General features: G+C 38.6%; 1 protein-coding gene across 2 annotated transcripts; it reads left to right on the top strand.

Annotated features, from left to right (window-relative positions):
* Positions 1 to 4,669: 4,669 nt before the first annotated feature.
* On the top strand, positions 4,670 to 8,120 carry LOC144208801 (serine/threonine-protein kinase pim-1-like). Of its 2 annotated transcripts, none has more exons than XM_077734824.1 (8): positions 4,670 to 4,839; positions 4,934 to 5,917; positions 5,991 to 6,085; positions 6,154 to 6,180; positions 6,333 to 6,557; positions 6,948 to 7,125; positions 7,194 to 7,367; positions 7,504 to 8,120. In XM_077734824.1, exons 2-8 carry the CDS (start codon positions 5,095 to 5,097, stop codon positions 7,593 to 7,595), a joined length of 1,614 nt encoding a protein of 537 aa, XP_077590950.1. In that variant the 5' UTR covers positions 4,670 to 4,839; positions 4,934 to 5,094; the 3' UTR covers positions 7,596 to 8,120. The 2 variants fall into 2 exon arrangements, with proteins under 2 accessions (XP_077590950.1, XP_077590949.1); XM_077734823.1 differs by having other exon boundaries at positions 6,154 to 6,198.
* Positions 8,121 to 14,555: the final 6,435 nt, after the last annotated feature.

Genomic DNA, 14,555 nt, shown 5'->3' with positions numbered 1-14,555 from the left:
CAATTCCTGACAACAAAATACAAAACTTCTAACCAAATGAACCCTACGATGCCAATTTCCAAAGACCAAACCCAACAGCCTGCACGGTTGAGTCACCACTTGGAAATTTATGACAACTATCTCCAAACAAACACAAAAGTGTGACCACACACACACACGCGACAGCAGAAAACAAATCCAATAATGCGTCAAGGTTATTGCTAGGCCCGACTGCAGTGGTAATACGCTGTCATATTAACTCTGGGGGATGTCAAACAGAGACGCCTCGGGAGGTGATAGCCAGCATATTCCCCGCAGCCGGGCTCAAAAAGTGGATCGCCGTTCGAGCCCCCGAAAGTAATGCTCCGGAGTGAATAATAATAATAATAATAACATTGGCGAGGTGTCGCTTCCGATGTGGCGACATTTTGGAATATTGCCAAAAGGTTTCCCAGTCACAACACGCAATGTCTCTTGGATACCAACTTTGTAAAAATGTATGAAAAGAGAAAGATTTGCATGGACTATTGGGGAATCAAACTACCTTTGGTGATGAATTGCTGGAAGTAGAAAGCAGTAATCGGATCAATGTTGAAGTAAAGGATGGAGGTAATTATGGGATTAGAGCGGCTGGCTCCCCTATGGATGCTCATAAAGGTCAAGGTGCAGGGTGAAGTGAAATAACGGACTATACTACTTAAAGATGAACAATAAAAAAAAAAGGAGCTGCTAGCAGAATGATGCTATACTTTATTTGATGTACTGTTGCCACTCGACATGTGGGGTGCAATGCAGGTGGCTTTATTGGAACGATAACTACTGGGAGAACACCAAGTTGGAGAAAAAAAAGGGACACTGGCATAATCTATTTGTTTAGAATTGAATTGAATGCTTTTATAGTCATTATAATGAGATTTTGGTCCTTCTAAGCAATTGGGTTGCAGACTTAGGATGGCCCTATAGCATATTTTGCCAGAGTAGTTGTACTAATTTGCCATTAAAAGTCCTTTTTAAATATTTTATTTTGATTCATGGCTGTTTTCAATAAAATTTAAAGGAGGATCTTTATTATTTTCTTATTTTTCAGTTAAAAATACTAAATTAAATGTTTACTTTTTAAAGATAATCAAGAAACCTTTGCCCTTTGTTTAAACAAAAACTGAGATTTAAAAAAAAATAGTTATAAAAGAGTTGGACTATGGACTATAAGTCTGTGCAAACAATTTTTCAAATATTAATTTTCACATTACAATCAGTTTGTTGTCAATAAATAAATTAGGGCATGACGATGTTTTCAAGTCTAAAGACGTGGTTCAAAACATCAATTTTATGACGATACGATATATTGGACAACGTTGCGATATGACAAGGTCAATTACAAGATCATTTGGTGATTTAATTCAAAATGTCTATGTAGTATTATATCAATTGGCGTAGAAACATCATTTATATTCACAGATTCTTGTCACCCCCTTCTTCTCGGTTGCACAAGACTTTGGCACAGCTGCAGCTCGGCTGCCGGTCCCCGGCTGGCGGGCCGCGTCTCCCACGGGCCACATCCTGTTACCGCTCCTACTTGTTGACACACGGGTCATTGGCCGCGCTTGCACACAGCCAGACGTAAAGCGACATGGCAGGCGCGCAAATAGAAGACAACACAAATTGGCGGCGGCTCGTCGAGCGGCAAAGGGAGGCAGACATTTCTCTCCTTGTTACGGCGAGATGTCTCACCGGCCTCCACTTTCTGTCCTTTTCGGTCCATAATTAGACCGTCGCTAGCCGGGAAGGAGGAGGTTAACATTTGCAAGCTCCTGCACGACTTTTTTTGTGTGCTTTTTTTCCCTTTTCTACGAGAAGGCCAGAAGGTTTAATTACAGTGGCGAGTGACGCTCGTCCCTGATGAAACATTTCCTGTGATTAGACAAAATGATGGGTATTGATCATAGAGGCAATGGAGTCATGTTTAATTGGACTAGAATAATTACGTATTGATGGCCCAGCTGCTCACTGCTTCTTTTGATAGACACAGTGGGAAAGTTCTTGTTAGGAATCATCATCATGATAAAATACAATGATATAATGAGGATAACTCTTTCAAAACTAGCTTTTTTTTTAGAACAGCAACCACATTGGTAGCCACTTTGGAGTGGAGTGGGCATGTAGGGTTCAGAAATTAGGAACGAAAGATGATTAGAATTTTATCTTGTTTAATACTACTGTCAATATTTTAGTTGTAAAGAGCTGAAATTACGCCAAAAACTTGGTTTGCACACTAAATGTTGTTTGTTACACACTACATGGTGTTAGTCGCACCCAATTACTTTAATGGGTGAATTTGACGAATGAAGTTTATGAAGTGTCATTAAAATAATTATTTTACATTATTTAGTACGGATATTTATTATATTTTCCCATTCTGTCGCATATAGTCCTCCACATGGCTTCAGATTATGATGGAAATTAAAATAATTTGGATTTTTTTTTTAATTTACATTATTTAGTATGGTTATTTATTATATTTCCCATTCTGCCACATATAGTCCTCCACAGGGCTTCACATTATGATGGAAGTTGCAATTTACGGTTGGCATTGTTTGGACCACCACTCAAGTGGACACAAATTTGGCACTGAATGAGTCAAATTTGACAAAAATACATCCAAAAAGCATTTGAGGAAGAAAAATGACAATGACATGATGTCACTGTTTGCTGATGTAACCACACTTGAGTAAAAAAAAAGAGGACGTGACATCATTATTACATCATACAGTAGTTCCTCTTATTTTAATAATTCTTCAATTCCAATGCTTTTTCTGAGCCTTTGATGGATGCTCAGTTCCCGTTGTCAATGGCAGCCAATTCCACAAGCCTTTTCTCCTCCATATGCCAGGTTTAGATTGTACAGTTTTTCTGTCTGTTAAGAAGTACACTAAACGGGATCAATAGGCTTCAACAACTGGTCAAGTGGGGTAACCGTCAATACAGAGAACTTGACTTCCCTTCACACCACTGCCCCATTCATTGATCTTCCACTATAGCCCGAGAGAAATAACAACAAAACTGCAAACTCCTGCAATACGTCCGCTCTGCTGACTTGGCGGTTACTTTTAGATTTCATATTCAACACTTCTGAAGCCGGGAAGCGCCTATACGTACCCTATAATGCCAGGGTGAAAAATGTATAGAAAAGAGCAGGTGCTAGACTCAAGAAAATATGAATCCAATTTATCTGTAATAACAGCAATATTTCAGCAGCTTTAAGGCCAAGATCACAAGCAAGGTTATGTTATTTATTTTATTTACTCTTGTTCTTCTTTGTGCCAAAGCTTATATGCGTGTTTTGCAGTATAAACTCAAAACAGCCTGAAAGTTATGCAATGGCGGCCAGTGGTTACAGGGCAGGCAAGGCTTTACAAAGTTATGCTGCCCCTAATGTCACTGTGCTACTCATTCAGTAAACATACTTTTTTTTTTACCCCAAAAAGGCTGACTGAGGACAGCAGAGATTGTGTTTCTAAAGCTATTTGGAATCTGTTTTTGTCTGGGTGTCCTATTTTAAACATCGCTGAGTGCCTCAACTATGTGTAAATAATCGCATGGAATCACAGGTGGTGACATCTTTGTGCAAAACTTCATTATTTCAGATTGAATGCACTTTTCCTATGCAAAAGGGAATGGGATTGGGGAAATAGTTTGTAAAGAAAACATGCTCTTAGAATGGGAAATGCTACTATGGTCCAAGTATAGAAATAAAGCAACTTTTTGTACATCACAGCATTTATAAAGAATGTCTGCAATCACATTTCAAAAGTGGAGAATGTGCGAGGCAATCATGTTTTTCAGAGATCATTCATAGGAACAGAAATGATGCCTGCATACCATTTTGGAATATAGTTGACTAACAACTCGCTACCATCAGTTTCTCCTGAACTGCTGTTTAATGATTGCATAATCCTGGAAAAGTAGCTTTGCAGCCTTTTTCACAAACAAAATATTCCAGATAAAACAACCAGTATGGAGATTGATGTCAAGATTGTATTAACATTCATACCTTCCAAATCCAAACTAAGATATTTCAACCTTCAACAATACAAAACTCTAATGGTATCAAAATTAGAACCCACATTTGCCAACCTGATTTTCTGCCAAGAATACTCATCCCCAATCAAGAGAATTAGAGCAGACTTTGAAAACTAATAATAAAACATCTCACACAATTCTGTATGATACAGCAACTATTAACTATAGTCCAATAAACAAAAAAATCTGCCATTTGAGAGGAAAAAAAGAAATTGATGATCATTTTGATCACTCAATTGAGCTCTTCAGTCAATTTCTGCCACAGCACAGCACTGAAACTCTCCATATTAAAAAAAAATACTATATTAAATCGCAAAACATGATGCAGGCAGATCACCAGATCAGACATTTCTAGATATCGGAGCTGTATTTTTCATAACATGGAATACTTAGCAGAATCAAACATTATGTACGGTTGAGCACTCCGAGTCAAAATGGTTTGCACGTCTACCACTGTCAATGGCAGGTCAAGTTTGCTACTCTGACTAAATATTATGTAACTTCTGAAAAATACATCATTCTTTATGTTGTCATCACTGGTCTTAAGCCGGGGTATTTAACACACTGCTTTATTTGTCTTTGATGACATCACCTTCTACTAGTGGTGACATTGATGCTATTGTGTCACCATTCAATAATGGAAGCCCGAAACACAAAGTTATGGCTACGAATGAAATTCCTTCCACTGAAAAATTATTCTGGCTTTGCATACACCGTGCAACAATATGGACGATGATGGCCTTCAAATTCTAGCTGTGCCTTCCTTTGACAGCCGCTCTGGTGAGTTGTACATTTTTGCAATCTAGACCTGCCAATTCACATCTAATGTTGTTTTAACTGCAATTTTTTTCTGTTCTATATTTTTCAATGGTAGAAAACAAGGAAATTAGCACCTTGGTGGAGAATTGCATTGTGTCGCTTTGACGTGATACTGAACAAGTAGTAAGTGATTCTGTACTGGTTCGGGGGACACTGTGGAAAGCCCAATCAAAAGCAGTGAACTCCACGAAGAAGCAGAATTGGCAGAGCCTTCCAATGTCTGGTAAGCCTGTACAAGCTAAAGTAAGGAGGAGAATGCTGAACAGAAAAACAGAGCAAAGGAGTGGAAAAACGGGGGGACATGGGAAATGTATACCTTCTAGAATGACTACAAGAAAGTCCAATTTAAAACCAGAAACTCAGAGGTTGAAAAATAACAAAAGAGCATGTATAAAAACGCATTACAGAACCAAGAAACCATCTGAAAGATGCTTGAAGATGATTAAAAAGAGGAGAGCAAAGTGCGTCAGGGAAACAGAGACACACACAACTAGGCAAAGAGGGAAACCAACTCTGAGAGCAGCGATGGCTAGGGTGGCTAAGAGTCTTAGGAGAAATTCTGACTCAACTGCAGAACCACCTACAAAAAAACTGAGATTTAAATGCAATGGGCAGCCTGAAAAAACGGCTCCTTTACCAGGAAGCCCGAGAAAACAAGAGACATTTACGGAAAAGCAAATAGATAGACACCCCATAGCACCAATGACTAGAGCAAAGAGAAAGTCCTATAAAGAACTCGGACCCTTAGAGTCAATGGCAAGTGGACCATGTGTAGGACTTTTGAGTACCACAAAACCAGAGACATTCATCAAGAAAACTACATCATTGAATAAAGATGAACAGATTCAAAGGACATGTTCAAGCAAAAGCAGAGACATGGTCCCCCAAAACCTGAGCGGTATAAGCCCAAAAAGTTCTCTGACAATCAGAGACACTATTATAAAGTACAACTCAACATTAGAAACGCTCTCAAAGAAGCCCAATGAAATACCCTTGGAAACACTGTTTTCAACCTACCAACAGGCTGCAACCAATCGAGGTAAGTTAACAATTTGTAATCGTAAAGTACCGAATGTAATACAGTGACACATTCAATTGAACACTTTCCGTAGAATTGTTTGAAGAGAAATATCAGCAGGTCAACAAACTTGGTCAAGGCGGCTTTGGTTCAGTTTACGCTGGTTACAGAAAAAGTGACTGTTTTCCTGTAAGTATCAATTCCACGTCTGCAAAAATGTAGCTACGCTTACAAACATTGATAATTTTCTCTGACAGGTGGCGATTAAATACATACACAAAGAGGTAAAAAGTATTCCAGTGGTGAGTGTTTTAGATCAAGTTTTAATAGATTTTTTTGTCAATGGCACTGAATGAATGGAAGCTAACTACAAGGAATGGTCTGGGGATTATTAGACTTTTGCATTTGATACTTTTTCAACTTTTTCTTTAAAAAGAATATCAAGGGATTGAGGAAGGACTATCCTATTGAAGCGGTGCTCATGGTACAAGCATCCATCAGAAAGAACTCTGATGGCAAGTCTGCAGTTGTGTCATTGTTGAATAAGTACGACCTGGAGCATCAGATTGTGCTGGTCATGGAGAGACCGGTCCCTTCTGTGGACCTGTTTACCTACATCACAAGATGTAGGCTTTGCGCGCTGCCAGAGTGTGAAGCAAAGGTACTGAAACACTATACGAGGCATTTCTTTAAAAAAAATGTTGACTTGGCTTTTCACTATTATCCTTAAGCCATCCTGCGCTTCCATTGCCAAAGATTCATCTAGGACAGGAGTGGGTAATTAGCCCATAAAGGGCCACAGTGGGTCCTGGTCTTTGTTCCAACCAATGCAACAAAGGCAGATTAACTCATGAGCTCTTTTTGCTGAAACAAGCAGCACTGGACAGCAATTAAGTGATTTATTTAAGACACAGGATTGGTGAAAAGGGTGTCGTATCTTTCAGTACTTTGTGGAATAATTGGCCACCCCTGATCTAGGAAGCAAGCACTTCTGGAATGCAGGAAAAAAAATGCTACAACCCAGTAATTAATCAATGAATTTTCTTTTCAGAATATCATGAAGCAGCTGGTTGTCGCAGCTATCAATATGCACGCGGTGGATGTCTTCCATCGAGATTTGAAGCAAGAGAATATTCTTCTGGAAGCAACCTCTGGTGGCCCCCGCGTGCGAATCATTGACTTTGGCTGCAGTTGCTTTGCCAGCAATGAGCCATACCGGGATTATGACGGTAGCACACATGACTCCAATTTTTCCAAGTGGAGATGTCCTCATTTTTGTTTTCTCTTGTCTTCATAGGCACTTTTAGATATGCTCCTCCAGAGTATGTTCTAAGACGGACATACACCGCCGGTCCAACCACTGTGTGGCACCTGGGCGCGCTGCTCTTTGAATTGATGGCTGGAACCAAGCGCTTTGACACCCAGATGTTCCTTTCCCAGATGTTAAGACTGAACCGGGTTTTTTCGGAAGGTGAGTTAGGCGAATCCAAGACCTGGGTCAAAATGTATCTTTAACAAGACTGGTTTCTACAAATGTTCTCCAATTCTTGTTGATGAATGCTATTGATGGCAACAATAGCTAATTTGCTTTTATAATTTGCCGTCAGAATGCGAAGATTTATTATGGAAATGCTTGAATTTGGATCCGGAGAAGCGAGCCACCTTGGAGCAGATGCAAGAGCACCCATGGCTTACATGATTAAAGATAAAGACCTTCACTGTTTCTGGAGGGCACTGGAAATACACTGAAGTTTGGCTGTTACATTTGTGTTACAAAGACAGTGTTATAGTTGGAAGGAGCAGGATTTTCCCAAAGGAACACTATCACAATCAACGCACCATTTGGGGCACAAAAGGAAAAAAACAGATACTTCCAGCAAATCACTTCAAAATGACTAAGGCGATGAAGGCATCCATACTTCTGTTTAAAAACAATATTTTCATCTCATTGGTTGTCAATGACAGCAACAGATGCCCAATCCATTTGAGGTGGGAGAGCTGACAAAGCACAATCAACCAATGGTCAACAACAAGTTCAATGTCATTAAATCAAACACTAGGATTGTAATAAAATTACCTTAATTTATTGCTATTGATAGCAACAGACATGACAATCTATGGACTCTCGGTCAAATGTCAATAGAAATGAAGTCAGTATGACATTAAAAGATTGGGGATTGTGATTTGATCCCTAGCTACCAACTAACAGTCACTTTCTCCATTATTTCTCATATTGCTCTTCATTATACTTACTGCCCAGAATACATATTTCATACACAACTCGGTGGAACAAGTACTATATGACTGGTTGCTAACCTGGGGATGCCTTACACCACAACTCAGCCTCAGTATGTATGAAAAGAATGAAAACGAGTTCAGAAGTTGGATATTTATGCTTCCTTTCCCAGTAACTACTGAGCAAAGCGCACTAATGTTGCTCCTACCACCCCAGCGGGAGGAAGTGTGATAGACTGAGCAATGACTCAGCCAATAAGAATGATGTTCATCTAGGGAAGAGATCATTATCAAATGAGGGGGAAGGAGAGTAATGAGCCTGTGTTTAAGCTCACATGGGCAGCATTTTTTTTAAATAAAAACCTGACACCAAAACATTTTTGCTGATGTTCAACAACTATTGTATATACAATTTAATTGCACTAAGAAAAACCTGACAACTCTACACACCCCTGCATTATAATTTTTAAAAGAAAAACTTATTCAGACATGTCCAATTCATTTCAAGTACTGTCAATGGAATATAGCATTTCGATTACTAGTGTAATATATTTGTGATTAAAACAAGCTGTACCTATGATGTGTATTATTAAGTATGCTTCATTCTTTTCAATATCTGTTGCCAATGTGGCAATTTCACATATCATATTGCCATATGCAGACAATAGAAGTTATAATAAGAATATTCTCAAACAACACCCAATTAATAGCCACACTTGAATTATATTTAGAATAAATAAAAACGATCTGCCTTCCATATCCAACTCAACATAAAAACTGGATACATTTCTGGCCAATTCAGGTCTCAATTTCAGTGAAATAAATACAACAAAAATACTTCAAGTCTGTGAATAAATGCAATCTTCAATGCATCTTCTAGTTTGAAAGCAAACCTCTCTAAACGCAAGCAGAGGAACAACATGAAAACTCGACACCCACCTGGGATTTTAACCCTCGACCTCAGGTAAACATGCTAACCACAATTTTTTTTTCAATACTATTCAGAAAGATTTCGGGTTGAAGTTTAGAGTAGTGTCAAATAGCAGAAAAGTATCCATTTGACCCATAATAAGAGCTCAATACAAACAACAGCGTCACCGTTGGCAATGTTTGAATGATTTCATATAATGTGCACGACATAAAATTACTGCTCCGCATCAACATGTTGCTGCAGGTTTGAGGGTATTTGAACTTTAACGTTTTTGCTGGAAGCTGCTTATGAGTAATGACGCTGTCCTACGCCTTCTGTTCAGGCAATTAGCAGAAACAGGTTACAAGTGCTGAAGGGGGTAGCCACATACAAGGTTTCTGCAACTCTCTTTTCCTATTCTACCTCATTTTCATCCTCCTCAAAGTCATTTTTTTGCATCACCATCCTACTCTATATAATAAGTATATTACTATATGTACATACCCAGTCCGGTTAACTCCAGCCTAGCACTCCAATTTCACAGTGGCGTCTCACTCAGGCCAACCAACGTCTGGCAGTTTCTCTCTGTCGGAGGAAAAAGAAAAAAATATAGTTGTGAATTATTGAGCGGATGCATGAGTGACAGGACGGCTGATGAAAGTGAAAGAGATGGAAATAAGAGAGGAATAAAGAAGAAAAATTGCCATGGTGACGTTGACTGATGCTGATGGTAACTTTAGGCCAAGGTCTGATGCTAAAAAACACTGACACAAAGTACAGCATACACGAGGGTTGTGGCAGTGGACCAAATTGCAAAAATTGCTCGTCACGGTTCTTTCCAATCCCCCCCTTTTGGGACCCCGGAAGCCTAAACAGAACCCCCTATCTGTTGACCTTCAATCTGTTTGTGATATTGATGGAGTTGTTATTGTTCTACTGTCAATCCAGAGAATACGACAGTCGGTCGGTTAGCCCAACAAAAACAAAAAATCTCTCGCAAATGTCAGACACATCGCAGATTCTAGCGGGGGAAATGTCTGACAGGCAATCAGCTGAGATGATGAGATATGGAACGAGGAGAGATTTTCTTACAATGGGTGAGAACTTCCACACTATCTCTTTCAGGATATTGACAAAGAAATGGGTTTTTTTCCAACTTTAATCTGAAACAGTAAAAACTATCATAACAATGTTTTCATGTGTTAATCCAAATAATAAATTATAATGGATAAAAACAAATACACTGGATATGGCCAACAATAACACTCTAAAGTAGATTTTTTTCCTGATTTAAATCTCATAGGATTTAACTTTTTTTTCACAGTAGACATCGAATTCTTTTAAACTGGGAGGACTGGTTGTAAATGCTGATGAATCAGTACCATCATACAATACAGTTAAAATAGGAAGAATGGCAACAATTACTTGCTGCCAACCAGCCTTACCCAACAAAAATTGGACCTGGAATGCATTCAATAGCAGCAAATAAGTTCAAGGAGGAGTTAAGGTCAGACCAACTTGTATATTTAAAAAAATAAAGATGTGAGCGGGCTACAAGGCACTGTGTTGTTTTTCCCAAATTCTTTCAACCTAATCAATCATCTGAAAAACAGTAGCAAAAGTCCCAGCTTTTGCGAGGAATCAAAGCAAAATCAAAACAGGACTATCCCCACGAGCTATTCTGGAATAGAACAAAGTAGCAGCATTGGCTTCCATTGGCTGTTGCTGCTGACCTTTCACAAAGCTCCTCTCGTGTTCGCTTATTTTACACTTCAAAGTCAGCAGGTAAATTATTCCAATTAGTCCCGCGGCGTTGTGCGAGCAACACCGAAGCGCTGATGAAAAGAACTCGCCAATTGCCAATCACACCACCTCCAAACAATTATACAGCCATGTCATGGAGTCCGTTTTCAAATGATAAATTGAAAAACTACCTTGTTCCCCTTAATTGGATGGTGACTTTTTTAGGGGTTTAGAAAACCAATATTGTCCAAATATGTCTTAGCTGCCAGGCAGAAATCTTTCATTTTCATATGGGATTTAAAAAAATATTAAATTTAGTGTATCGATAGCTTCCAAGAAGCCCGTTAATTTTATAAATGACTCCAATAAATGCTATTATGTGTCTAGAACAGTAATTTCCTATGTACACACTCACAGTATAGCATGCAGACATGTGGCAATAAAACTATGCTTCATCACACATGATGTGATATGAAACCTTATCATCCATTTCCTCTATCAATTTGATTGCTAATAAAAGTGATGGAATATTCCTTAGTGCAGGATGTTCTTCATCCTCCATCTGGATTTCTCTGCTACTGCAGTGGGATATTATAAATAATATATGAAACGGTGGAAAAAATGTCTTTGAATGGCTTTTAATATCATGGCTTGATCATTGCTGTATAAATGAGTGGAATTTAATGTATTTTTTTTTGGGATATATTTGAACTGGGATCCCAATTCAAACCAAGTGGATAGTAAGATGCAGAAAAATCTCTTAGTAGAACCATGCTTGTTTCCACAAATAATTGCAATACTGTTATTTTGAGGTGAAAGCACTACACATGGCTTAAAACGTAAGGAAATCAGCACGACTCCACCTTGTCGCCAACCCTAACCCACACAGGAAATAAAGCAAACAGTCTCCGTATTCAACTTCTTTCAAGTGGCTAAGCAAAGTCACTGAAGCTTGGGAGGAACCCACACTGGCCACCACTACTACTCCATGTCCCCCCCATCTTACCACACACCCACATGTCTAAATTCCTCAATTCATACTCCAGAACACCCGCGTGTTAGTTTTTGAAAACATGCACACAAACAAGAAATGGCAATGGAGTGAGAAATTCACTCATGACTCCATTAGTCTAGTGAAAGACTTCAATATTTGAAGGCCTTTTTATACCCTGAAGTCTGGTAATATGATGGTTCACTTTACACTGACATTACACGGTAATTTAGCGCCTAGTCACGACGCTGATCTGAGCACAGGCGGTAACGTTCCGCTTCAGACACACGGTTGATGACATAACTAATGTATGAGAATAGGGGCGCTGGTTTTCAGCTCACCAATTTCCCTCCATCTGAAAAACAATGTTTCCAACACCTCCAGCGTTTCAAGCCCATTTCATGTGCAACAAGACCAATGGGATGAGTCAAAAAATGCATTTCAGAAAGATAATTCATTAAGTCACTGTAGCATCCAAACATGGGAATTTACTGTCACGTCGGAAATCATCGCTTTGACGTCAGAGACGATTTATGTACAGTTAGACACGCAAAAAAAGCATTGTGGTTTCGGGTTTGTCCGCAGAGAGTTTAAAACGGAGTTTAAAAACAACAGTGATGTCTGGAAAGGCACAGAAGAATGTGAGTAAATTGCAACTTGGTCAGTTTTGGAGTCATTTTTAAATGTCTGAACCACACAGGAAGTTCCCGTGTCCTTTGATAGCATGTCGTACTGAAAGAAGGGCTGTTTTTCTGAAGAGTGGACGGGAAAAAAAAGGTAAAGCATGTCAAAACAGTTTTATTGTTAAATAGGGCTAGCTGAGCCTACAGTATATTTTCTCAATTAAATTTACTCGAAATGTGACAGGGGTCGATTAGATTAAAGCTATTAAATTGGCCTACTCTATAAGTTTTATCCTGAAAAAATGTAAACTACCTCTTAGGTACAGTTTTAGGTTTTTAGCTTGAGTTTCATGGGTTTTCTGTCAGTTTAAATACAAATTAAATTGGAGAAAAATATATTTTAAACAAATAGTGTGCTATAACAAGCTGTAGGATAACTACAGACCTATGTGTGCCCTTAATTAGTCATCCCAGATATGAAAAAAATTCAAACTCTCCTTCCAAGGATCAATAGATAGTGGCCCATAAAACATAGCTACCAAGTTCCAAGACGATTAGTTCAAGAATAACAAGAAAACAGACTTCAGGGTTAGTAAACACAAGAACAACAACAACTTCACTGCTGACCTTACTTGCCTCCAGCCTAAAAGAATCGTTAAAACAATCGATCTCAGATGAAAACAAAAGTTAACTAGAACTAAGTTTAAGTTTCCTGTACAGAAGCTGTAAACTTTGATCTTCCAGAGGCTGCAAAAGCAAATAAATCAATAAAATCGCATTGTTTTTATTTGTTTTCTGTCAAGGCAGATCGCCATGCCCGAGGGCCATTTTAGTATTTTTTAATTTTAGCTTTGGAAAACATCAGAGCTGTTCATTATTAATCGGCGTCTGTCCTTTCCTATCACATTCGACCCCCCTCTTCGCTCGGCAGACTTAGAGAGGGCCCCTCGTGAGCCATGAAGGTAATTGGTTTTATTTGTGCAACACAAGCTAATTTTCAATCAAGTCGAGCTTCTGACCTTTGGAGTGTGAAACACTCAGCTAATTGTATCGCCATCCAAGTCATGTCGTAGAGGACCGTTAGCTCGCTACAAGCCAAGCGATTAAGGCTGATCATCTTAGCTGGCATGATGAGGTGAGAAATTACCAATTACACTTGGCATGCTTACTAGGTTGCAAATTTTATTCTGGTTAAAAAAACTGATGTGTTTGGCTAACTACCAAAAATATATGTACCGTATTTTCACGACTATCAGGCGCACTTAAGTCTTAAATTTTCTCCAAAATAGACAGTGCGCCTTATAATCCAGTGCGCCTTATATATGGAAAAAACAGAAAACCAAAAACGAAAAACCACCACTGTCGGATATTAAAAAAACACAAACGCCTGAGCTGAAACAATACTGTTAAATATGCAGATGCCATCTTAGTTTATAACATCTTCCATCATATAGCTCCTCCCCCACTGCAAGATTTTATACAAAAAAAATCCAAAACATCAACAATGGCTGGCTCTAGAGGTGACTGTAAAGTAGTGAGTGCTTCATACCTGGAAGTCAATAGCAATTACCGTATTTTCACCACTATAAGGCGCACTTAAAAGTCTTCAATTTTTTCTTCAAAATAGACAGTGCGCCTTATAATACAGTGCGCCTAATATATGGAAAAATGTTATTCATTGAGGGTGCGCCTTATAATATTTTAAACTGGGTTTTTTTTTTTTGTCTTTGGGGAAAAAACGACAACACATTTTTAAAAGGGTTAGTCTTATTTCAAAGCTATTGACCGAAATAGACATCCAACTAATTTCATTTTAAAAAGATTGGACTTTCTATCCTCATCATTTGAAATAACTAGTTCCAAGACACTATTGAGAGTGGATTATATCCTGATTTGCCAAAATAATTCTTCCACTGTATTAATTTAAGATGATTTCAGTTCAAACGGGAAATGCTTTGTAGGCAGCATAATTCTGAGTATGAAAGCGGCACTAATGAGGAACAATTGAAATAATTGTAGCCTCTTTGCATGCCAAGCAGTGTATCGACTGCTCGAAATAAATTCAAAGAATTGTCCAGAAAAAGAAATTCAGTCTGTGGTTGATGGAAAATTAGAACTAGCCTGAATATTTGGATAATAGACAGTAATCAGGCCGAG

The sequence above is a fragment of the Stigmatopora nigra genome, chromosome 15 (assembly GCF_051989575.1).
Source record: "Stigmatopora nigra isolate UIUO_SnigA chromosome 15, RoL_Snig_1.1, whole genome shotgun sequence".
NCBI lineage: Eukaryota > Metazoa > Chordata > Actinopteri > Syngnathiformes > Syngnathidae > Stigmatopora > Stigmatopora nigra.
The sequence above is the reverse complement of the archived record's forward strand: the minus strand, read 5'-3'. Positions and strand labels throughout refer to the sequence as shown.